This window comes from Centrocercus urophasianus, unplaced genomic scaffold, assembly GCF_019232065.1.
Source record: "Centrocercus urophasianus isolate 14NV4802_14NV808 unplaced genomic scaffold, USGS_Curo_1.0 seq_14, whole genome shotgun sequence".
NCBI classification, from domain to species: domain Eukaryota; kingdom Metazoa; phylum Chordata; class Aves; order Galliformes; family Phasianidae; genus Centrocercus; species Centrocercus urophasianus.
Window position 1 is genome coordinate 47977520 of NW_024884586.1, and position 23527 is coordinate 48001046.

The window sequence follows — 23527 nt, forward strand, 5'->3', positions numbered from 1 at the left end:
TGCACAGTTTCTAAAATCCGTGTTCTATCAGATTATCTCATGATGTGTCTGTATCAGTCCTTCTTGCTGTGTGTGGGACAAATGATTGTATGCTGGGATTGCATCCCTCCAGACACACTGCTTAAAATAAAAGTGCCTATATTTACCACCAAACTGTGAGATAAGGCTTTACTGGTTTTTATATCCTGCCCTACTTTCAGTTGCATACATTTGGTATCCTTTCTGAATGGTAACATAAAAAGAAGCAAATAGATTAAATGAAAGCTTCCTCATAGAGAATATGTCTCCCCAGAACAGAACTGTAGCTGTGTTCCTGGGAAGGTATAATCAGGTTCTTCCACTGAAACAAAATCACATGAGCTCCTGAGAGATCACAGAATCCTAGAATGGCCTGGGTTGCAAAGGAGCACAGTGCTCATCCAGCTCCAACCCCCTGCTGTGTGCAGGTCGCCAACCAGCAGCCCAGGCTGCCCAGAGCCACATCCAGCCTGGCCTTGAATGCCTGCAGGGATGGGGCATCCACAGCCTCCTTGGGCAACCTGTGCCAGTGCCTCACCACCCTCTGGGGGAAAAACTTCCTCCTAATATCCAACCTCAACCTCCCCTGCCTCGGTTTAAAACCATTTCCCTTTGTCTTATCGCTATCCACCCTCATAAATAGTCGTATCCCCTCCTGTTCTGATCCTCATTTGCGTCATTTATTATTTCTTTTTCATGTAGAATTTATTCCTTTGGTACGTAGCTGTGGTTTTGGCAGAAGTTTATTTTCTGCCAATGTAGATGTGCTCGTTTAATTTTGAGAAGCTCCAGATGCTTTACTATAAATTTTTAAATGTGCAGTGTGTTACTCAGAATGAATTAATTGTGTTCTTTTTAATGCAGAGCAGAGAAATGAAAAAAATCCTTGATGCTCAAAAGGAAAAAACTTTGGCAAAAAAGCACATGTTTGAAAACCTGAATAAGAAATTATTGGACCTGCAACGTCTGATAAGTCTGAATTCCACAGTGAGTTCAATGCAGAGTCGTTGTGGTTTGTTGTCAGTGCAAAGATCAATGTTTAACTTCAAAATTGGTCGAAGTGAGGGGGAATTTAGAGTGAAATGCTACCTTTTAAGAAGGATAGTAAGCTTACATGTTAGCTAATTGATTGGCATTGTTGATTAATTACTGAATTGTGAATCTATTTTTGAGAATAGAGGAATCGTAGATACCTTTAGATAGATATAATGAATACAGCCTTTAACCACTGCTTCCTCAGCATTCTCTCTTTGCAGACAGTTGTTGTTTTGACTCTGGAATCTCAGACTTCTTAGAAAACATTAGAGGAAAATCCCATTCAGATGTTATAAAGTCTTGAAGATCAGTGGCAGAAAGGGATTTGTTGCCTGCTTTTTTTTAATAATGTATTTTATTTTATAATATTTTATAAATATTCTTTTAATCTTTTTAATTTTTTTTTATAGGCAATACATGATGAGGAAATTCTCATCACAAAACTGAAAGAAAAGAGGGAATGTTTGGAAAAGCAAATGGCTCTCAAACAGGCAGACGTGGTGGCAGCCTTGGAAAAGAGGTAAGAATTCATGAATCCTTTGGGCTGATCGTTCTGCTAAGACTGCATCCATGTTTTCACTGGGAAAGGTGACAGCAGTGTTTATGAAGAGCCAGCTGAATTCTACAGAGCCTGTGAATTGCTTAACACTGTAAAATAGCTACAATTCTCTTTATAAATTGTAATGCAACAATAAATGGGAGTCTTTCTAGTGGCTTTAAAGGGTTTACAGAGAAGACTTTGGATTAAGCTGGGTTTAATCTGAATTAGCTATCAGTAAAAGTTCCTTTTGGACTAGAGCTGCACCCAGTTAAACAGCACAGGCTGGTTCTATCAGCTGTTTCTCTCTGGAATTGTTTGCTACGTGCAATAGAGCTCAACGTGGAGATCCTCAACGTAGCATCACCAAGGGTAGATCTGTGCTGCTTCCCCTCTGTCTCTGCCATTGGTCGTGTGAAGGTTTATACGACTGAAGGGGATGGGGAGAAATGAGATGTTCTGATGGTTCAGATTTCGGTTTGAACCCCTTTTGCTCTATAAGATGGATTAAGAACCCATACAAAGAAGAAAATAAGAGTTCTGTGAAACATGGGTAAAAGTATCGTTCAGAACTTTAATATTTCTCTTGATGGCAGAACAAATCCATTAATGTATTTGTGGAATGAGTACTGCCATTAATTAACAGTGTAATTACTGGAAAGAAATGAGCTGCAGCCACCATCTGGTCACGGCTCTTGCTTCTGTAGACAGTTACAAATTGCTTATCTTTACCCTCTGGAGTATGGGATCTGTGCTAGGGAGATTGTTTATGCTGACATTTAAAGGGCCTAAAAGTAGTTGCAACTTGGTGAATGACCGTGGACCACTGGCTGTGGTGAATTTTATAGCCTCATTGTAACAGTATTGTCCTTCTGTTCTCATTCTACTGCATTTCTGAAGCTGTTAGACATTATGAATGTCTTTATTTCCTTCAGAGTGTTTTTTCTTCATAACATTCCATTATTTGATGAAGCAGATGAAGTTAAGCAGCTGAGTTAAAGAAAGATTCTGGCCAGTAATTTTTTCCTTCACAGTATTTGGCACATTATCTCAAAGCCTGCTCAGTTTGGGTTTTGCCTTTAATACAAAAGGACACCCTTGTGGTATCTGTTCTTCCTTCTCCTCACATTGCTTTCCTGAGGCACTTCTTTAGGTTGACTCTTGTTTCTTCCATCACTCCCAGTTTGTTTAGAAGATAGTCAAAGGAAGGGAGCAGCTCTTGTGCTGACCACATCCTGTGAAACATACAATTGCACGATGTCCATCAGAAGAAAAAGGATAAATTCATACTCAAATTCTACCACTTTAACCAGTAGATCTCTTGCTGGTAGGGTTTATTTACCTGAAGGCCTGTCTGCTTGCTGTTTGAATATTCTATCAGTTTGTCTATAGAAAATACCGCCCACAAGCCTTCCTTGACTTGTATTTTAAGATCTATGAGTAGAAAGCCTGGTAGTTCTGCATGTCTATAACTTTTTTGCAGGTTTCATTCTCATCAGATATATTAGGGGACACAAATGAATAAGAATATCTGTATGAAATAGATCTCAAATGCATGCAGACATTTATATAGCTTACATTTATATCAAAGGGCCTGAGAGTAAGAATGCATTTCACTGGGAGGGTGGCAAGTGTTGGGACAGGCTGCCCAGAGAGGATGTGGGTGCCCCATCCCTGGTGGTGTTCAAGGCCAGGTTGGATGGAGCCCTGGGCGGCCTGGTTGGCAACCCTGCCTGCAGCAGGGGAGCTGGAACTTGATGATTATTGAGTTCCCTTCCAACCCAAGCTATTATATGATAGCTTTTAATAGGTGAGTTAGTGCTCACCTAACATGTCCAAATTGACTTTGTTTAATAGAAATCAGATTGATTCTGAGTTACTGCTTTCACAATCAAAAATTGCACGAGAAAAAGAGGATTTTGATCAGGAACTTGGAAAGGTAAGAGATTTTTATTCTGGTCAGAATTTTACTAAGCCAGGTTTTGATGAAACAGTCAATCACAGACCTGTCCAAAGTGGAACATGGAATGTGTTAGGTGCTTTGATTTGCCCACGCCTCTGTGTTTGGTGGGTACAACCATGTAGAAGATGTACAAATATTTGCCTTCTACTCTGCTTAGGCTCTGTCTCTCAGTGGTGAGATCTCCTCTTTAACTAAGATCACAGGAAGGTGTTGATATGATACTGAAGGGGGTACTGAGAGGTGGTGTAAACCTGAGGCTATGGTCTTGTGATCTGGGATGCAAGAAACTAGAGGGTTTTGAGACTAGGGTGTTGATTTAGGACAGAGTCCATATGCAATAAAAGAATGGGATAGGCTGTTGTTTATATAAAGATTGTGGTGAGATTTGTTTGCAAGAATGAGGTTGGTATCCTGACTTGGAAATCTGGGTGTGGAATTTTCATAGTGATTCTTGAGGATTGGCTCCATGCTTCTTTATATCATTCATTTATATTGCCTGTGTGGAAAAGATAATTAGCTGTGGCACTCCATCTGCTGATTCTGTGAAGGAAGTCCTACTACTTGAGATTATTGTTATGCAGACTACACACATCAATCTGGGGATGATTTCTAACTTAAGTTAATGAATTGTATCTCCATATTTATGTATATCGAGCAAGGTATCCACTCATTAAAAAGCTGGGGCTCTTAGCCTGGAGAAGAAAAGGCTCTGGAGGGACCTTATAGTGGCCTTCCAGTACCTGAAGGGAGCCTACAGGAAAGCTGGGGAGGGACTTTTTATAAGGGCAGGTATGACAGGATGAGGGGGAATGCTTTAAACTGGAAGAGGGTAGATTTAGACTAGATACCAGGAAGAAATTCTTTACTGTGAGGATGGTGAGGCACTGGAACAGGTTGCACAGAGAGGTTGTAGATGTTTCCTCCATGGAGGCATTCAAGGCCAGGCTGGATGGGGCTGTGAGCAACCTGGGCTAGAGGGAGGTGTCCCTGGCCATAGCAGGGGATCGGAACTAAATGATCTTCAAGGTCCTTTCCAACCCAAAGCATTCTGTGATTCAGTGATTCTAAAAACTCAGACATATTGGCATTAGGAAGTACCAAGTTCTCTCCATTAAATGCACACTTCACTCGCGGTTCTCCTGCACTTCCACAATCACAAGCCAGGACCCCATTCCTACTTCCTTTCTCTCTTCCAGCTTCCTACCCCTGTCTCCCTCAGCCATGACACACGACTTCCCTCCTCTTTAATACTGCATGCCTACCTTCCCAGGGCTCCTTCATGGCCAGTCCTTCCTCATTCCCACTTCATCACTCTTGTGGCTCACAGTAGGAGTCCCTGCCTCTATGTGGAGGAAGGCACCGCGTGTCTGGGAGCAGCACAGCCCGGAGGTTGTTTCAGACCAATTGGTTTGAATGGGGACATGGAAATGAAAATCCAGAGATGCAATCTTGACGTGACATTTGTGTATGTCAATTACATGTATGAAGTCAAGCTCAATTTATTTAAAAGTTCAGATTTTTTTTAAGAAAAGCATTGTAGCAGCGTAGAACATTATTACAAGAGAGGATATTCAGCTAACGTCTACAGACCTTATTTGTAGGCTAATAAATATCTACAAAGCGCTGAATGCCTGAACGACAAACTTAAATTGGAAAACAAAGCTGTGCACCAGAAGTTTGAGCGAGCACTGGAAGAAGAAAAACACTGGGCCAGAAGAAGAGATGAGATGGAGGCAAAGTAGGTTTTACCTATCAGATTTGGGATCCGGATATTTTAATTTTGTCATTTTATGATTTTATGGCTAATGCTTTTCTTGCTACATATTGAGGCCACATTTCTACATCTCTTTCTTCTGTTAGATTGAGGAGGTTATCTGTTCTGTTAGATGAGAAGCGTGAATTTCTAGAGAAACTTGTGATGAAAACAAAAAACCTGGAGAAGGAAACTGAATATCTTGAAGACAGCCTATTGTATGTGAGCTTTCAAAATCTTCTTGCTGGTTTGAGATATTCTGAACTGAACATCAGATAAAGCAGAGCAAACTTAAAAGGGTTTATGATCTTTACCAGTAGGCTGGAATGAAACCTCATACTACGGAGAGGTCAGCTGCCTATTACCCTAATTGAGTTTGCAGTTTCTTATCATGAGATGAGAAATATTCAAATAAGAATTGAAATTCAAATAAGTTGTAGCAGTGCAAAATGTAAAAATTCAAAAACATTGGTTTTGACTGGAAGCTCCATACAGTAGTATGAGGTCTTGGACCAAACCATCCTCCTTTTATGGTGGTATCTGAGAAAATCTGCCTTTGCTCAGATAAAGCAAAGTAAAAACAGGTTAGTCTTGTGCACAAAAATGCTCTCAAAATACCAAATCTTTGGGGTGTGGATGGGAGCAGTGTTGTCCAGGCACTGCAGCTTTTTCTGAACATGAAGCTGGTGGGAGAGATTTGGGGATTTTGTTGCCATAGATGAGGAACTGGCCACGTGTACTGACCCCAGATGTCCTGTCCCAGGTTGCCTGCTTACTGGAGAATCACGACAGGAATGCTGAATGTTGTACTCTAAAAATAAAATCTCAAGTAAGGAGGGTAATCCTGGCAAGGGGAAGAGCTTTTTCTCTCTGTTGGAGGATCATCCTTTGCAAGAGAAAGTGAAAAGGATCAGCCAGTTATATCCTCCAAACCCAGCAGAGCCAAATATTGCATACAGTGTGTTTTCTTTGCTGCCAGTTGTCCTCATTCTGCACAGTTTTTCTTGTGGTGTGGCACCAAAGGGCTGTGTTAATGTGGCTTCCTTGTTCTCTCTCTAAATCCTACTGAGGAATGTTTTGTTATGCAGTGTTGTTCAGCTTATGGATATAATTATAGATAAAATACAAGAAAATATTCACTTGCCTCCCTTTGACTGAACATGAAAACACAATGCATTCATCCTGCTTTGTAGGGAAAGAAGTACCTTTTTATCTAATACAAACAGTGTATTTGTTATTCTTGGCGAAAGAAATACTGCTGCCATGTAAATATGGAGTGCAAATACACTGGTAAAGAGAAGGTCAACTTGTAGAGCAATGTGAATAAAATCTACATTGCAAAACTAAATTAACAAGATACAGAAGTGAAATAGTCATCAGATAGTATCTTAACACTAGTTTGGAATCTAAACTAATGACAGGAAAGGAAGGGCTGTTACAGCTTTCTCATACTTGTAAATCAGGCTACATCAGACAACACAAAACCTCTTAGAAAAACTGTTTGAGAGACCACTCTTTCCCAGTCTCTATCATCTTACTTTTTATTTTGTTTGTACACAGTAACCTTGTTCTTTGAATCTTCGCTGGTCTCCTGAGAAGCAGCATCCTTGTCCATCTAGCCCAAATCATTTAATTTCAGTGAATGATGCACAGAGCTCCCAGTCAATTTAACAGGGTCACCGACGTGGAAACCAAAATTAGGATCTCTTGTTAATTTTTCTTTTCTCTGAGAATGATGAGTAATATGTTCAGGATGCCACCATTCGCTTCATAAGATTGATTTTCATTTTTTTAATATGACATTTCAAATCTAATCTGTCAGGTTTCATTCAAAGAGGGCAATCTTTGATGGATAAAACCCACCGAGATGGGAAACCCAACTTTATGATTATGAACATAATTTTGCTGAGTATGGAATAGAAACAAATAGGACTTTCTCATTGTTTTGCAAGAATTACTTAGGGCTACAGTGCAGCACTACTGAAATGTCTCTGAGTGCTGGTTTGATCAATTTTCCATTTGAACCAATAAAACCTTTGGAAGAGACTCCCCTCCTACCTCTTTGTGACCTTCTGGATTTGGAGCAGGCACTTCCCGTTGTCTTTGAATCTTGAAGGAGTGAGAATCACTGGTTTCACACCACCAACCTTTTTTCATTGTATTGAGCTCCCCTAGAATACACTGAATGCACGTAAGAATCGTGCACTTTGATACCAACTCTTTTAGTTTTAAATGGATGTTTTGAAGCTGGGAAACTCTGTAATGCACCGTTTGGCTGAACGCTACAGAATGTGCATTTCTGAGATGTGATCCACAGGTACCACGTTGCCTGTGTCCATCTAATAAATGTTTAATGAAAGGAATATTTTGAGAAGCTCTGCTAAAAATTTGAGGGGAAGTGCTTGCAAATGTTCAGCATTGTTTCTGAAAGTTTCTTTTTTTTTTTTTTTTTTTTTTTTTCTCTCCACAGAATAGCCAAGGAAAGTAATGCAAAGGAACTGGCATCTCTAGAGCAAAAATTGAAGGCAGAAAATAAGATGAGGTAAGATGAGAGAGTGCGTGTACTGCATCTTTAAAAACAAAGCAGTAAATTGATGCATTGCTGCACTTAGTTGCTATTACATCAGAGATATAAAAATAAAGCCTTCCTATGTAAATATCCAGTGATAGAAAGGCAATAGAAGAACATTTCCTCAAATATACCCATAGTTTCACTTGAATAGTTGCTGCCAAGTGGTGAGAATCATTGAACTTACCATGTAAGTTGGTCTTCATCATTATAGGAGTAAATGTTCTCCGTAATTCATAAGGTATTTGATATTTACCAGGATAGAAAGCTGTGAAGCTGTTGGTTATTTATTTTCATTAATTTCAAATTTAATTAATGTCCATGGGTCACTGAATTGAATATTTACGTCATGCTTTTGTCTCCAAGATTCAATTGTGCTCAATCCAATAAGCTGGTTTTGCTTTTCCCCTCGTTAAAATGCCATTCTAAATTCTAACTCTTTTAATAAATAAGAATCTTTCACCTGACTTCCACTATGTTCATGTCAGCAGCTGTTCTTGTATCAGTGCTATGCTCTGTCCTTGTAGTTTACAAGCCCCAGGGATTTACGAACACAAAATCATGTCCCTTCTAGCTTTTCAATTTGCTAAGGAAATTAACCAAATTATTTAGTCCAGACTTAAGAGAAGACTCGTTGCCTTTAGAGTCCTTCTCTGTGTTCAGTTCAGAGACACTTTTAAATAGAAACTCGTAGGGTTTTTTTCTGTCTTTCTATGCATCTTTTCTAGATTCTGTCAGGATCCCGGGCTTCTAGCTGAACCCCTTTGATTGTAGTCCTGAAGTTACAGAAGATATCATAGAATCACAGAGGGTTGGAGGGGACCTTAAAGATCATTGAGTTCCAACCCAGTGCCATGGACTGGTTGCTCCCCCTCCACCCAGCTCAGGCTGCCCAGGGCCCATCCAAGGCCTTGGGTACCTCCAGGGATGGGACACGGCTCTGGGCAGCAGTGCCAGGGCCTCACCATCCCTTGAGTAAAAAATTTCTTCCTAACATCCAACCTAATTCTCCCCTCAATAATATAGAGGAATATTCCAAATTCTCAAATTAAACTTGCTCCAGTAATGCTGTGTCTTCCTTCATTCCCTTCGCTTTTTCTCCCAGTTTCAACTTATTTCTGCTTATGATCTGTCACTAGAGTGATGCTTCAGTGGAAGCTACTGTACTTAGCAATGCAAAGCAAACTCTTTCTTTTGGAGGAGGAGAATATAAGCAGAAGAGTGAATGAAAGGATAGAGACTGGTGAGAAAAGGCATGCTGAGCTTCTTCTGGAGGTATGTTAGAGAGCAGGTAGTATAACTGAAGACATTCAATGGTACAATATGTTGATGCTATAAATTCAGAGTAAATTCTAAGTAGGTAGGCTCCAAGGGCTAACTCAATGCAAGTTAATAAGCATGTTATCAGGTGTAAAGATTTCTGGTATCTAAAGGTCTTAATTTTTCCATCCTTAGAGGTATTCAGTAGCCATTTGGACATAGTCCTGGGCAACTGGCTGTGGGTGGCCCTGCTGGAGTAGATGGGATTGGATAAGATGACCTCCAGAGGTCCCTTCCCACGTCAACGATTCTATGATATCTTATCATCATTAATAATTTAAAAGCAATTCTTTATCTCAGCAGATGTATTTTCAATGCAGATTACTCTCCTTTTATTCTGATTGCTTATTTCCTAGTGGTTCAGATAGGCAATGTATATTTCAGAAATCCCTGTCCTTTGTTCTGTTTTCCATTATGAGACCAAAGAGCTTGAAAAAGAACTTCTTCAGTCTGAAAACCAAATCAAAGTGCTGACTGAAGAAGCAATAAAGAGAAAAAATGATTACAGGAGTTATAATGAAGATTTCACTAATAAAATAAAATATCTGGAGGTAAGCTTTGTGTTCGCTTGCTTGTTTTGATGTTTTGTTGTTGTTTTTAATTAACCCCGGGTCAATTTCTGGTGGATGAATTGATCTCATTCCATGCAGAATTGGCAGTGTTTGCTGCATCACATTGGAGGTAGGCTCAGTAATTATTTCAAGACATTTCACTCTGTTTTTTTTTTCTGCTGTTGATAGTGGGATTTTTGTTTGTTTGTTTAGTGATCAAATAGTCTTATGAAGAGACCCTCAAATTATTGAGACTCTGCAAGCAGTACAAACCCAAACATGTATTAATGTACATAAGGGCATCTCTGTCAATCAAGTGCCATGCAGGGAAGGTTGTTCTCATAAGAGATGCCTCCCATTTTAAAATAAAAATCCAGCACAAACTAAGTTACAGAATGCATCTATTTAACTGTGAACTACCCAGTATGTAACTTGTTCACATACAATTTGTTTCACTGTTTTTGGGTAAACAAGCCAGCATTCATGGAAATGTGACAGGTTGGTTTTAGACATTGTTCAAATTCTCCTCTGAATTATGGCTTTTGCAAATCCATTTGAGTGATGAGTGGTCTGCTGTATATAACTCAAGGCAACTTGGTGTCAGTGCTCATTAAAACACTGATAGGTTTTCTTTCCCAAAGGAAGGAAGACAGAGAAAGACTGCTTATGAACCATGCAGGGCTTTGGGAAATTTCAAGCACCTCACTGATCTTTGGGATACAGCATATGCTCTGTTCCCAGGCTCTTGGTCAACATTCTGGCTGGAATCATCTCCATGACAAATGACGAGTCAAAAACTTCTTTGGATGGAGATGGCACGTACATTCAGTAGCTTTTGATGGAATTTTACGCTATGCTGGGTAGAAGAATAGCAATTCTTTTATTACTGATTAATAATTTCAGTTCACATACACATTTATCCTTTGTAACAACCTACAGTATATAATTCATACAAGCCCATCGTTGGCCAAATACAACAGTGCTCCCAGATGGTTTGAGGGAGGCCTGCTCTCAGGTTGAAATAAATCTGTATTTTCTTTAATGACTCAGGTGGTAGAACAGTGTATTAATCTCATCTGCAGAAGGCAGTCATGATAAGAGTGGGAGCACCCTCTACAGTGCAGAACTGGAATTCAGAATGTTTTTTAACAAATTGGAAAAACAATTTAAGGGGGGAAAAAAAGAACTCTTTGGGCTTATCTGTGGGTTTAGATACAAATCTGTTACAAGCCCATCATGGGAGAAGGTCTTTAGGTCTAGCAGTGAGAAATAGGACTAAAGCTGGCAAGTTAAACATACGCCAACAAAGAGATGTAGTGATAAAAAAAGACACATATCAAACCAGTCTGTATAAGGAGGCACAAAGGCTGGCAGGGCACATGATGCAGGTTTTCTGCTCCTCCTGGATTGGCAGGACACTGGTGGAGCATTGTGCTGAGTAATGATCACCTCATTTAAAGGAGGATTAAAGTTGCTTAGAGATCCAAGAGACAAATACTCCATTTTTGTTGTACTTGGATCCAAGATCCAAGTACAACAAAAATGATCAGGAAAAAAACAAATAAGGTTGAAGAAATGTGCAGCTTTTCTAGTTAAAATAGGTAAATCTAGGAAAAATGGTAACTGACAAACAAAAAAGGATAGGTAGGTGTCAAACTTTTCTCCTTGTTCACTTGTTGAGGCAAATAACAGAAACAGAGTAGATTTAACTTAAAAAGTTGGGACCTAAGAAAACACTGACAGCACAAACTGTGGAACCCTGAAGTCAGCTGTGAGACGTGGCATCCTCTACTGCTACAGATTTAAGGACAAATCACACATCTCTCATGGGTACTTAGGTCTGATTGATTCTGCTGTAGAGCAGGGGGAGATGGACTAAGATGAACTCTTGAGATCACTTCCAGTATTGCTTCCTCTGTTTGTTTTTCTTTCTCCCCTCTGGTTATGTTTAATTATTTATGCATGAAATGCTGCTTTGATAGATTATCAATTAGCATTTCTTTTCATTAAAGGATGACATCAAAACTGCAAGTGAAAATCTTCTTAAAATAGAACACAAGTTTAAGGTGAACAGGCTAACTTTGGAAGAAACCCAGAAGGAAAGAGAGGAGAAGTATGCAGAATATGAAGAGTTGAGGAAATCATTTTTGAGTAAGTGTGAAGTAGCTCCTTGACATAGTAGGACTATTTCTGAGAATAGATTGCCATAGCCCTTTGTCTGCCTGTAGTTAGGTGAACTATGAAACAAGTTTAAACTGAGCTCTGCACAACAACTAGAATCCATAAACTATGGATAATCCTGTAGCATAAATATGGAGTATTTTTAAATGCCAGACCAGTTAAACAGCTCGATTACTGACAGAACCTAGTTTGCTTTACAGTAGCTTTACCTAAAGTTCATTACACTGCCTTAAAAACCCTTTCTCTGCTTTGTAGAAAAGAAAGATGAAGAGTTACAAATCCGAAGAGCCATTCAGAAATCAATCAAGACTACTGGGATGCTCAAGGAGGAAACTGTAAAAGTTTCAAACTTAATCGTAGTACTTCTGTAACGTTTCCATCACCAACTCTGCTTTCTCACAGGCACTGTGAGGCTGGGGTTGGGGAAGACAGGCTGGGGCTCAGGGTGTGCCATCATCTCTGTTGCTGTGTTTCTGTCTGGTGTGTGCCTCGGATCTCTGCTCAGCTCATAGCCCAGCTCATACTGAGTTGCTTTTAAGCCTTGTTTTTGTACTGCCTAGGCACATGGGCAGGCCAAAAAGAGGCTGGTGAACTGAGGCCGTTGTGAACCTGCTCTTATTCAGATGCTTGCTACTGCTAGGGCAGCGTCCTGTAAGTGGGAAAATCTCTCTGATGACTCTTCCACATCAACACAGAAAGCAATGGTTCTGTATGCTGGAATATCCTGTGACAATAATGTGACATGTCTGTCATTGGGCGGCCCTACAGAGGGTAGGCCACTTTTGTGTCTGAGCTGGTTCCTTCGTTGTGGACCATGAGCATCCCTCTCTGTATTTCTGCCTCTTTTCTGGTAAGAGAGTATAGATACCTGTCTCAGATGTTACTTTGCAATTATTAAACAAAAGGTGCTGTGTTATAAAAATCCCTTTTCACTTTGAGTACAAAACTCCTGTATGAAGGTCAGCTAGCAGTGAACAGTTTATTTACAGCTGGAGCTACGGAAGCAATTGTGCATCAAGCGTGATGCTGCAGTCAGCCAGCTGAAGCATCAAACTGAGACTATGAAGTTGCTGGAAAGAGACATCTATGAGATCAACAGAAAACTTGACATTGTGAACTCTGAGAACTGCAGATTCAAATTAGTGAGTATATTGAAGATTAATAGTGCTCGTTCTCAATCAGAAGTTCATTTGCTGCAGGAAAAGGCCTTCCTGCCATGTGAAGGGGGCTGAAGTGAGACATCAAGTATGCCTGTGCTGTTTGGAATATGGGCTTTTGGGCAGAGTCTGTATACCTTTCAAGACCTGGGCTATCAGAATAGCAGAGCCTCCTTCCCCACAAAGCATTGTAAATGTGGTTTTATTGCCAGCTGCTTTCAGGCTGCCACCCAGACCTTAAACCACATCTGTGCAGTTGTGTGCACTGCTGGTGCCTTCAAGCAGGCGCTCCACTGCTGCAGGTAGGGAATGTGTGCCTGCTGACATTGCAGATGCTAGATACTAGCTGCTGTGCCCATGCCATGCCAATGTCCATGGGCATTTTATCCTCATGGACACACAAAGGCTTCCCTTGGCTGCAGGCAGCTGGAGCTCAGTGATCTTTCATGTCCCTTCCAACCTAAGCCATTCCATAATCCTGTGATCCTATCTTGAGGAAGAGAGGAAGGAAGATTGTGTTTGGTTGTGCTATTGTGGCTGATCTCAGTGCCCTGTCCTGTTCTATGGGAACGATGGATGTAGTCGTATCGCGTTGATTTTGGCAACTGTGAAACTTTATTAAGATGACATGGAAGCTGTTGTCGAAAGAAAGCTCATCCAGAGGGCTACAATTAACCTTTGCATATCTGTAAGTTGAAACGCAGCTTCTTGTAGATGTTAGGAAAAAAAATTCTTTACTGTGAGGGTGGTGAGGAACTGAAACAGGTTGCCCAGTGAGGCTGTGGATGCCCCTTCCCTGGAACGAGAGGGGGCCAGGGTGGATGGGGCTGTGAGCAACCTGGGCTAGAGGGGGTGTCCTGCCTACAGCAGGAGGTTGGAACTGAATGGTCTTAAAGGTCCCTTCCAACCCAAACCATTTTGTGATTCTACGATTCTTTTTTGCTGATATCTTTAGAAACATTGAAACTGCGTGAAATTTATTTAGGAAAGTTGCAAACTGTGGCAAGTCATTCATTTTTATTTTACAGTGCAATGCACAGATGAAAGAAGGTATCTTGGCAATGAATTCTGAAGCTGAAGGCCACCAGTCAGCGATAGTGAAAATTGGGAATGACCTGGCAGTGCTTCGTGGTAATGTTAATTACAGCCTCCAAACAAAAAGTGGTATTTCAGTCCTTGCATCTTCTTCACAGAACAACCTACCATAGCTTAACTGTCAGCTCTGTTGCAGGTTTTCTTCTGGAGAGATGGTCAGAGGACAGCTCTATTCAGAAGGTGAAGTTCAATTTCGTATCAAACAATTTTGCACAAATATTTCACTTATGATGAAAAGCAACATTTCATATTACAAGTATGGTACTGCCTTTTTTATTTCATAGAGGGGCACAATATTAAACCTGTGTTTTCCAATGATATGTATTTTTTCCTGGTATCAATCCTTTTGCTCAATCTGTGTTCAACCTTAAACCTGTCTGTCTGTCTTTATATGCTAATATTCTTACTATTATTCATTCAGATCATCAACCTTGGAATATTTTTACAGTTGGGAACGTCCTTCATTTTCAACAGGAATTAAAGCAAACTGTAAGGAAGTTTTTACAAAATATTCCACCAGGACAGGAAAACCTTCCTGTTTTTAATGCAAGGATTGGGTCATCAGTGGAAAACTTCCTGCAGAGCTATTAGTTGGGTGGTTGGTCAAGCTATGGGAAAAGAAGATGAAAAAAAGCTTTCTCAGCATAATTTTGAGGGAAAGAAACAATCTACCCCATGTCATTGCAGGAATTTCTGGAGAATGAGCAGGAAATTCTGAATGCAGTGACAGCCCTGCTAAGAAAAATCCAGCAACGAGAGGAAAGGGTTGGTGACATTAACAGCAGGCTACGAAATAGTCTGGAAGGAATGGATTCTCTGCTTGAAAAAAAATCTAGAATGGATGGTGATGGTAAGACGCACCAAAACCTTTTCACTCTGTTTTTTCAGTCCTAGAGGAGTTCCATTCAATTTGTTCTCAGCAGTCTGTGATAAAGCACACACAGTACAGCTGTGTTAAGTCGCCCTCCTGTAGATTTAGGCTTTGTGGTAAAGCTGGTGCATTTTTTGAAGAACTGGGCCTGGATATTAGAATTAATAGTAGCCTGGGTGCTGTTATCATCTTTAATTTCCACTTTTTGGAGGCCTGTGATAACAACTGTTATTACACTAGGGCATTAGTTTGCTTTAGTTCCTCTTTTTAGCTCTAAGCCTATGGATTCCTGCTTTCCTTCCTAGTTCACAGGGACCTTGTTTGTAATGAGTCACAGGCTTGGTCAGGGTATGACTACTGCCTTGTTACAGAATGCAGTTTCTAATTGTGTTGTGGAGCTGATAAAGCTGTGCTATTGAGGCTGCTTTGAAATTGTTGGGTCTGGGTTATATGCCAGGAAGAGGGAACTAGCAGAGGAAGGCAATGTCCCAAGGAGGAAGCCAGGCAGAGGAGGGAAGGACAGTGTATAGCAGAAGAGCTCCCTGCTTCATCTGAAGGCCAGTGTCAGTACTGCTTCCTGGGCACAACATGCAGAGGTTTTTCATAACACATGAAATCCATGCATGGAAACAAATGCATGTAAACACACACAGTTCTCAGTACTGCACCTCTGCAAAAGCCTTTTCCTGCCTGTTGCTGCCCTGTCTGCTCACTTTCCTACAGGGAGTACATTAATGTGGCAAACGTGCAAATACAGACAGAAACCTGTATTTGGGTATTTTAGAGAAAAATTTACCCATGAACCTGTCAGTTTTGTAAATGATATTTTAACACACGGGGTTTAGGACCATACTTCTAGAACTCTGTATTCATGCATCTGCAACTGGCATTTTCTTTCTAGCAGTATACAGAACAAGCTCCAGAAACTTACAATGCACTTCCTCTCCTTTCTCCTAGAATCAGATGCAGTGAAGAATAAATGAGGAAATACTCAAGATAGTCTTTGGAAGACAGAAGCCAGCATATGGGATGAGAAAATCAATGCTATGTTTTATTCAAGCCCTCCTCACTGAAATTTTATTCTGAAGGCTGCCTTGTTTTATTCAAAGACCACCTAAAATATTACATTAGTAAATAAACAATACAAGCAAAATACTGTACAAGAAAGTGTCTGAAGCTTTTATGCAGATTCAGGATGATAAATACAGACAATTCCCTTCATGTATACTAGATGCTGTCTTCTTCATAGAAGCAAAGGTTTTTAATACTACAGTCTTGTTCAGAAATGTTTCACCTGTAAGCCCTGTACAAAGATAACTTCTTTTAAAACAGAAGCTTTCAAATGCATAACAAGCACTCAACCTGTTTAATCCAGATCCTTGGGACAGCACTGTTGGCACAAAATCCTTCTAATGTCCATTTCCACCTTCTGAGAGTATGCGGGATGGCTCAGTGTACTTTGCTGTCATCAAGTAGAAGATGGCAGGTGCAGGAACCAAGGCAAGCAGTGGGAGATCCTGCTCAAGCTTGTCCAGCTTGGGAATGGAGATGATTCCATAGGCATGAAGCAACCAGTGGCTGAAGAGGACAACAAGCCTTTTCTTCCTGACAAGAAGATCCTTGAAAGACTGGCAAAATACAGATAATATTCTGTTAGCATGATGCACCTGGTATTTAAGACACATCACAGGTCACACACAGACACTGCAGAGGCCTTGTGGATTTAAGGCCTTCCAGCACACAGCAGTTTCTCAGTACACCACAAGAGGGAACTCTCATAGTAACCTCTTCCAGCTCAGAGAAGTCAAAGAAGCTTGTAACACACTGCTGAGAAAAATCCAAGAGGCAGTAGCCTTTAGTCCTTCAAGCATTTTATGATGAGTTTCAAGATAGAAAACAAGTTTACCTACCTCCACTTCCGAAGCAGACAAGTACACAGCCAACGTAACCAGAGACAACACCAGTATGATGTATGGAAAGGCATAGTCTAAAGGCAAGCAGTAACCAGTTCGTTAGTAGGAAAAAATGCAATGTTATACATTTCAGCAGAGATTCTTCCACATTACCAAGGGTGCTCACCTACTACCCTCACATCAATGCCTACAGCAATAGAGATCAGCCATGCACAACTATTCAGTGCTTCCTCCTAAGGTTTTCAAATTATAGAGGAGAGAAGGAGAGGAGAGGGGAAGAGATGCAGTGTCAAAAGCAGCAGACACTAAGATTTCTAGGTGAAGTTACTGTACACATAAATCACTAACTGGGAAAGGAAGGTAAAGAAAAAAGCAGTCAGGCTAAGTGGAGATTCTGTTACACCATCCCCTCCTTGTGAGAAGGGTGCTTGGAGCTAAACTAACGTGGAGCTGAGAACCACAAACTTACTTACACTTAAATCCAATTCTGAAATCAGCCGTGCCCTCACTCTGAATGAACTTCTCTCACACTCCACACTATGCCTGTTTTGTACCTGTTTTGGTAAAGGGACAGCCTCTAGCAGCACAGGCAGAAGGCAAACCAGTTTTGGGCTACCAACAAGGAACTCGTTCATGTGACACTTCTCATAGACAACAAAGACCTTCAGCAATATCCTCGTTTGTGAAGCAAAAGCTATCGTGTTCCTCCCCTCTCTGCCATGCATCATTTGTCAGGGTGCTTACTGGTAGGTTTCTCAGTGTTAACAGGAGAGAACTCACAGAGCAGGCCTCCTCCAACTGCCTGGAGCACGGTGAGGACTGGGAAGAAGTAAAGTGCCGCGTAAATGCTTTTAAATCGATCAGACTTTCCTAGGCCACAGGCAATCTTCTTAACCAGGAAAGGTCGAAGTAGCATCATTAGCACAAGGCAGAAGGCATAATATATAAACACAATCGTGTACCTGCAAATAAGAGAGGAATTCCTTAAAACATGCAATCTTGTTTGTCCTGCAGACTCAACTGAGAACAAGGTTTGGTGTCAGCTGTAACGCACAGCTGTCAGGAGGGGGATATAGAGACACAGAACAGTGGAGTGACTTTTCCTACAGAAAATGGTCAACATCCAGCAAATGGGAATAAAAAAGGAAGTCCTACATGCTTCACAGAGGAATATCCTAGAATATGCCACCTTCTTAGTGATTCTGTCCTGCTTTGCAGGGAGGTTTGACTCAATGATCTCCAGCGGTCCCTTCCAAATCCTAAAATTCTGTGATTCTTTGGTGGCAAGAAGGAAGCTGATCACAAACTACTCTCTGGAATACTCCTCTGTCAAGTTTCCCCACTGCATGCTGAGGATGCAGCAAGAGGAAAACACAGGAACAGAGACTCTATCCTCACCAGTTAAAAAAGAGTCATTAGGTATTACATGTTTGACACAAAGAACAGCTCAGAACATGAAAAGACTTGAGGGGATTTGATACCCAAGTGTCCAAGGTATACAGGAACATGTTCTACAGCTTTGAGAAGAGGCACTGACAGAAAAAAACGTACAAAAGGAAACGACAGCTCTGAGTACAGAAGCATTTATACTCACAGGGGATAGACTGCTTCATGAGTGCAGTGCACTGTAGTGATGTAATCAGGACTTGGGTTGTAGAGCATCGTATACCAGTCTGAAAGCTTCTTCACCTTGCAGGAACGGATGTGCAGAGAGCCAGCAGGATCACTCACTAGCAGAGTAACAATTGCTGCAATGCTGCACTCAAACAAGGCAGTGATGTGCTGCAACAGTGCACTGGAACTGCAGAAGAGGAAGACATTTACTACTGCTGTGTGACCACTAAAGTAAATCTAAATGCTGACTGTGAAGCATAAGTCCAAAGAGGACAAAACCTTCCACAGTTATGATTCACTGTGACCAAGGATAGGACAAAGTATGTATGAATATATATATTCATACAAAGTATGTATGTATGTATGAAGAAATAAACAAAAAACATTCAGTATTTTAAGCTGAATGTGAAAACTCATTTTCCATATCTTGGATGCCTTTGTATGTAAAGTAACTGGAAATCCTTCCAGCTTCTAAAATGAACTCTTACTTTAGTATGGGCAGAATAAAATAGTATCACAAGAAGCATTCTTCTAGGTATGCAACCTGATGCAGGAATGCTGCAAGAGTTGCCTTCCAGGAAGGCACAGGCAGTTGCTTCCAATTGGAAGCATAAAAAGCAAATATCCATGGTCAAAATAAATCACTGCTTTCCTCACTACATCCAATACTTCACAAAGCTGAACTACTTCCTGCTGGAACAGCACAGCTTCTTTGTGCTCAGCCCTGAGACGCTCACAAGTAAATACAGGCACAGGCACAAAAACCCCATCAGGGGAGGACTAACAGTGCTCACAATGCTGCCATTTCAAAGAAAGCAGGAGTGATAACAGCGCATCTGAGAGCTGAGACAGGCGAGAAGGACCCAAATCTCTCTCAGAAATAAAAACCCCATAAAACTGCCCTGTGCTACTGCATTGGCTCAACCAGCAGGTGCTCTGCAGGACTGCTCAGTCCATTATGCTCACGGTTACAAGATTTTCTTTTTAAGTAACATAACTGAAGGAAGGGTACACTGACCTCTTTTTGCCCGAATACCACTCAATAAAGAACCAGTGCAGAACGAGGGGCAGCATGGCCATGAAGCCCAGGTACAGCCAGTCATAGCGGTCCGGGGATCCCACACACTCCCGACAGATTTTGTTGTCGTCAGTTCGTTGCCCTCTGGGGCACACCTACAGAAAGCATGGGATGGATTGACAGAGCCGCTGTGTTCCACTAGGAACCCTTCACAAACCATTCGGGCTGTTCAGCCTGGAGAAGAGAAGGCTCCAGGGAGACCCAATAGCGGCCCTTCAGTATCTAAAGGGAGGAGGTAAGAAAGAAGGGCACAGATTCTTCAGCAGGGCCTGCTGTGCTAGGAGAAGGGGAAATGGTTTTAAATCAGAAGAAGTGAGATTTAGACAGTATATAAGGAGAAAAACACGAAGTATTAACAGGACAGAAAGTTTATCATATTTTTAAAGAGAAAAGACAGCAACCTCAGCAATCTGTCAGCTGGCACTCGCTGTGCTCTCCCCATTCCTCACTTCTGGATGCACGAGAGCACGGCCAGCGCGGAGCCAGCCGCCCCGCAGGACTTACCCCACAGTCCCCGTAGACCTCTACGGAGCCGTTGACGGCCAGGACGATCCTGCCGCAGTACAGCCCCAGGCAGGCGGGCTGGATGTCAACAGCTGCGGGGAGAGGGCAACCCCGTTACCGCGGCGCTCCGGCCCGACCCCACCGCCGTGCCCGACCCCGGCCCCGCGGCCTACCGGAGCGGATCATCCCGGTATCCTGGCAACACAGCCCCCCCGCCGCAGCGAGCCACTTCCGCTTATGTCACTTCCGCCTCCGGACAAGCCTCGCCTCCATTGGGCGGGGCGCTCCACCTGGTGGGCGGGGCTTGGAGTCCACGGGCGCGGCTACACGCAGGGGGCGGGGTGCTTCTCCCGCTCTGTCCCCGCCGTTCCAGGACGCGGGAGATGGCGGCGGCTGCGGCGGCTGGTTGCGGTGACGGCGAGGGCCGGCAGCTGCCGCCCCGCTCGCTCACAGAACCGACGCTGCACACCGTGGAGATGCACACGGGAGGCGAACCGTTGCGGGTCATCCCGCGATTGGAGGCGATGGAAGAAGCGGCGGCGGCCGGGATGTCGCTGCTGGCGCTGCGGCGGCACATGGCGGCCACGCAGGACCACGTGCGGCGGACGCTGATGCACGAGCCGCGGGGCCACGGCGACATGTACGGGGCCGTGGTGGTGCGCGGCGGGGCGGCCGCCGACGGTGCCGACCTGGCAGTGATCTTCCTGCACGGCTCCGGCTACAGCGCCATGTGCGGCCATGCCGTGCTGGCCCTCGGCCGCTTCGCCCTCGACTTCGGGTTGGTGGCAGCCCCGCAGCGCCCAGAGACCGCCGTGCGCCTGCGCTGCCCCTGCGGCCCCGTCACCGCCTTCGTGCCCTGGGATGGGTGTCACAGCGGTAACCCCGTCCGCTTCCACAGCGTGCCCGCCTTCGCCGCTGCCACCGGTGGGGCCCGAGCTGGTGGTACCGCGTTCTGTGGGGGCTGGGGGGATGTGCCGGGGTGCCGTGCAGTGCTCTCCCCAGTTCCTGTATCTCTCAGGACAGGGATATGGCATGAAGCATCGGGTGCCGTGTTGGGTATGGGAGTGCTCGTGGAGCTCACGGCTTCTGTCAGCTCGGTACTGTGACCCCTCCTCACCACCCTCTCTTTCCCCACTCAGACGTGGCCATCGATGTCCCAGGTCGTGGCAGGGTGGTGGTTGACATCAGCTACGGTGGCACTTTCTATGCCTTTCTCAGCGCGGAGCAGCTGGGTCTCGACGTGTGCTCCTCAAAGACCAGAGACCTCGTTAGCGCAGCCAGCGCGGTGACGGAGGCAGTGAAGGAGCAGGTATGGCCCCGTGCCTTCCCTTCAGGGTGGTGGCGACTGAGGCCCTTTATCACCCACAGCGCTCAGATCCACAGGCTGTACTGCTGACGGCCCAAGTGCTGTACCTGTCCTGAACCCTTTGTGTGCTCTCCCAGTTCAAGCTGCATCACCCTGAGAGTGAAGACCTGGCTTTCATCTATGGCACCATTCTGACAGATGGGAAGGATGCCTTCAGCGAGGAGCCCACCACCAACATCTGTGTGTTTGCAGATGAACAGGTACAGAACAGCCTGTTCTGCAATCACACAATATCCTGAGTTGGAGGAGACCCATAAGGAACATTGAGTCTAAGCAGGAGCCAGACCACCTTTTTCTTTTCATATCTAAAACCTGCTTATATGCTGGGCTTGATCTTACCGGTCTTTTCCAACCGAAATGATTCCATGATTCTACTTTATCTTTCCATTTGTGATGTATCCTGATGTTGTCCAAACCTCTGGGCCAGGAGCACTTCTCCCACGCAGGGAGAATTCAGGGGAGCAATATTCATGTCTGTTTAAAACCAGAACGCTTGCTGGCTCGTGTTCTCTTCCGACTGTAGGTGGACCGAAGCCCAACAGGCTCTGGTGTGACGGCTCGCATTGCCCTGCAGTACCATAAGGGACTCATCCAGCTGAACCAGAGCAGGATCTTTCGGAGCAGCACCACAGGGTCCTTGTTCACGGGGAAGGCAGTGAAGGCAAGCAGAGCTTCACTCTGTTGAGGAGTGCTGGGGAAGTGTTCTTGCTTTTCCACAAGCCTCATGCATCGCTTGTTGTGGCTGGGGTGTGGAGAATGTCCTGTCAGCTCTGTGCTGATCCAAATCCCTCTGCAGGAAGCCAGGTTCGGGGACTACAACGCCGTTGTGGTGGAAGTCTCAGGGGAAGCCTTCTATACCGGCACGGCCACCTTCACTGTGGAAGAGGAGGACCCACTGAAGCACGGGTTCTCCTTCAAGTGACCCGAGGCACTGCACTGTCTCAGTCACTGATGCTCCTCCTGCCCGTGCACTGCTCTGCTTCCCCTGTGGCCCGGCGCAGTGTGCAGAGCAGCAGGACCGACCTTGGCTGCTGCCATAACAGCTACTGCTGTCCTTGAGGATGACAGGTGCTCCTCTGCAGTGCTTGCTGGGAGCTTGCTTAGGAGATCTGTCTTCAAATTTCTGTGCCTTACTTACATTTTCAGATTATTCAGATTCCTATTAAATGCCAGCTGAAAACACTGCTGTCCTCTTGTTTTCACCTCCCAGGTGCTGTTGCGTGTCTTCATCACACTGCTTCCCAAACCCTCCTCTCTTCTCTCAGACCATGGGCTAACTTTGGGTTAACTTTCAGCAGCAATAACCGAACTGGAAAGTTGGAACCACTCTGACCTTTGAATGCAAACTCATTTACTTGTGATTCTGCTCAAGCAGCAGTGCGGAGCTCAGGGCCTGCAGTTTCCCCTCTGCCTCTGGGCAAAATGGCATTCAGTTATTGGGGGCACTTGTGAGAATTTGCCTTGTGAAAGTGTTTTGAGAGCGCTTAGCTCTGGGTGCTTCTTGGAGGGAGCAATGTGGGAGGAAGAGAAGTTCCTGGAGAATCAGCCAGGGTCCAGTTTAACGGGATCTTCTGTGACAGTACGGGAGGAAATGGCTTCCCACTAAAAAGGAGTGGTTCAGACTGGATAAAAGCAAAAGATTTTTTACAGCAAGGGTCGGTGAGGAGATGGGGGCACGAGGTGGTGGGGATGTGAGGGGACGGGGGAAAGAGGCTGTGCTGGTGGAGGAGAGAGGAGATGCAAGGAAACAGCCGTGAGGATCTGCGAGGGGATGGGGGCTGTGAGGGAGGGGAGGTCCGCGAGCAGAAAGGCGACAAGCCGAGGCCGCGCACAGGCGCCGAGGGGCACCGCGCCGCGGCTGTTCCCGCCCCGGGTGGCCGCGCGGGCGGCGGGGCGGTTCCCCGGGCGACGGCGGCGGGGCGACGTCAGCGGCGGCAGCGCGGGGCGGGCGCGGCGCGGGCCGGGCCGTAGGGCTGCGCATGGAGCCGGCGGCGGCCGTGC

At 44.0% G+C, this 23527-nt stretch overlaps 4 protein-coding genes across 4 annotated transcripts in view; 3 read left to right on the plus strand and 1 right to left on the minus strand.

Annotated features, from left to right (window-relative positions):
* Positions 1–1054: 1054 nt before the first annotated feature.
* Positions 1055–16262, plus strand: LOC122158222 (trichohyalin-like). Its single transcript, XM_042814737.1, has 15 exons — positions 1055–1122; positions 1464–1573; positions 3449–3530; positions 5156–5292; positions 5415–5525; positions 7778–7849; positions 9016–9151; positions 9616–9747; positions 11760–11898; positions 12184–12263; positions 12918–13070; positions 14114–14216; positions 14317–14360; positions 14868–15030; positions 16009–16262. Exons 2-15 carry the CDS (start codon positions 1530–1532, stop codon positions 16032–16034), a joined length of 1422 nt encoding a protein of 473 aa, XP_042670671.1. The 5' UTR covers positions 1055–1122; positions 1464–1529; the 3' UTR covers positions 16035–16262.
* Positions 14084–20425, minus strand: LOC122158223 (JNK1/MAPK8 associated membrane protein). Its single transcript, XM_042814738.1, has 7 exons — positions 20334–20425; positions 20161–20252; positions 19597–19751; positions 18559–18765; positions 17745–17926; positions 16962–17038; positions 14084–16679 (listed from the first exon to the last, which is right to left on the minus strand). The coding sequence occupies exons 1-7, from the start codon at positions 20344–20346 to the stop codon at positions 16461–16463; spliced, it is 945 nt and encodes a 314-aa protein (XP_042670672.1). The 5' UTR covers positions 20347–20425; the 3' UTR covers positions 14084–16460.
* Positions 20426–20543: 118 nt separating this feature from the next.
* On the plus strand, positions 20544–22706 carry L3HYPDH (trans-L-3-hydroxyproline dehydratase). The gene is made up of 5 exons (XM_042813621.1): positions 20544–21084; positions 21300–21469; positions 21604–21726; positions 22050–22187; positions 22323–22706. The coding sequence occupies exons 1-5, from the start codon at positions 20544–20546 to the stop codon at positions 22446–22448; spliced, it is 1098 nt and encodes a 365-aa protein (XP_042669555.1). The 3' UTR covers positions 22449–22706.
* Positions 22707–23263: 557 nt separating this feature from the next.
* The window catches only part of GPR135 (G protein-coupled receptor 135), a 1711-nt gene continuing 1447 nt past the window's right edge, over positions 23264–23527 (plus strand). The window contains exon 1 of the mRNA XM_042813623.1: positions 23264–23493. Coding sequence (XP_042669557.1) covers positions 23264–23493 — 230 coding nt within the window. The remainder of the gene's footprint in view (positions 23494–23527) is intronic.

Excerpts from the sequence above, each read along its gene's own strand:
- LOC122158222 (XM_042814737.1), top strand. The coding sequence starts at position 1,530 with ATGGCTCTCAAACAGGCAGACGTGGTGGCAGCCTTGGAAAAGAG. Across the intron at positions 1,574-3,448 it reads GTGGCAGCCTTGGAAAAGAG|AAATCAGATTGATTCTGAGT; the intron begins GTAAGAATTCAT and ends TTTGTTTAATAG. Across the intron at positions 15,031-16,008 it reads ATCTAGAATGGATGGTGATG|AATCAGATGCAGTGAAGAAT; the intron begins GTAAGACGCACC and ends CCTTTCTCCTAG.
- LOC122158223 (XM_042814738.1), bottom strand. Across the intron at positions 19,752-20,160 it reads AGGTCTACGGGGACTGTGGG|GTGTGCCCCAGAGGGCAACG; the intron begins GTAAGTCCTGCG and ends TGCTTTCTGTAG. Across the intron at positions 18,766-19,596 it reads TGGTATTCGGGCAAAAAGAG|TTCCAGTGCACTGTTGCAGC; the intron begins GTCAGTGTACCC and ends CCTCTTCTGCAG.
- L3HYPDH (XM_042813621.1), top strand. The coding sequence starts at position 20,544 with ATGGCGGCGGCTGCGGCGGCTGGTTGCGGTGACGGCGAGGGCCGGCAG. Across the intron at positions 21,085-21,299 it reads CGCCTTCGCCGCTGCCACCG|ACGTGGCCATCGATGTCCCA; the intron begins GTGGGGCCCGAG and ends TTCCCCACTCAG. Across the intron at positions 21,727-22,049 it reads GTGTGTTTGCAGATGAACAG|GTGGACCGAAGCCCAACAGG; the intron begins GTACAGAACAGC and ends TTCCGACTGTAG.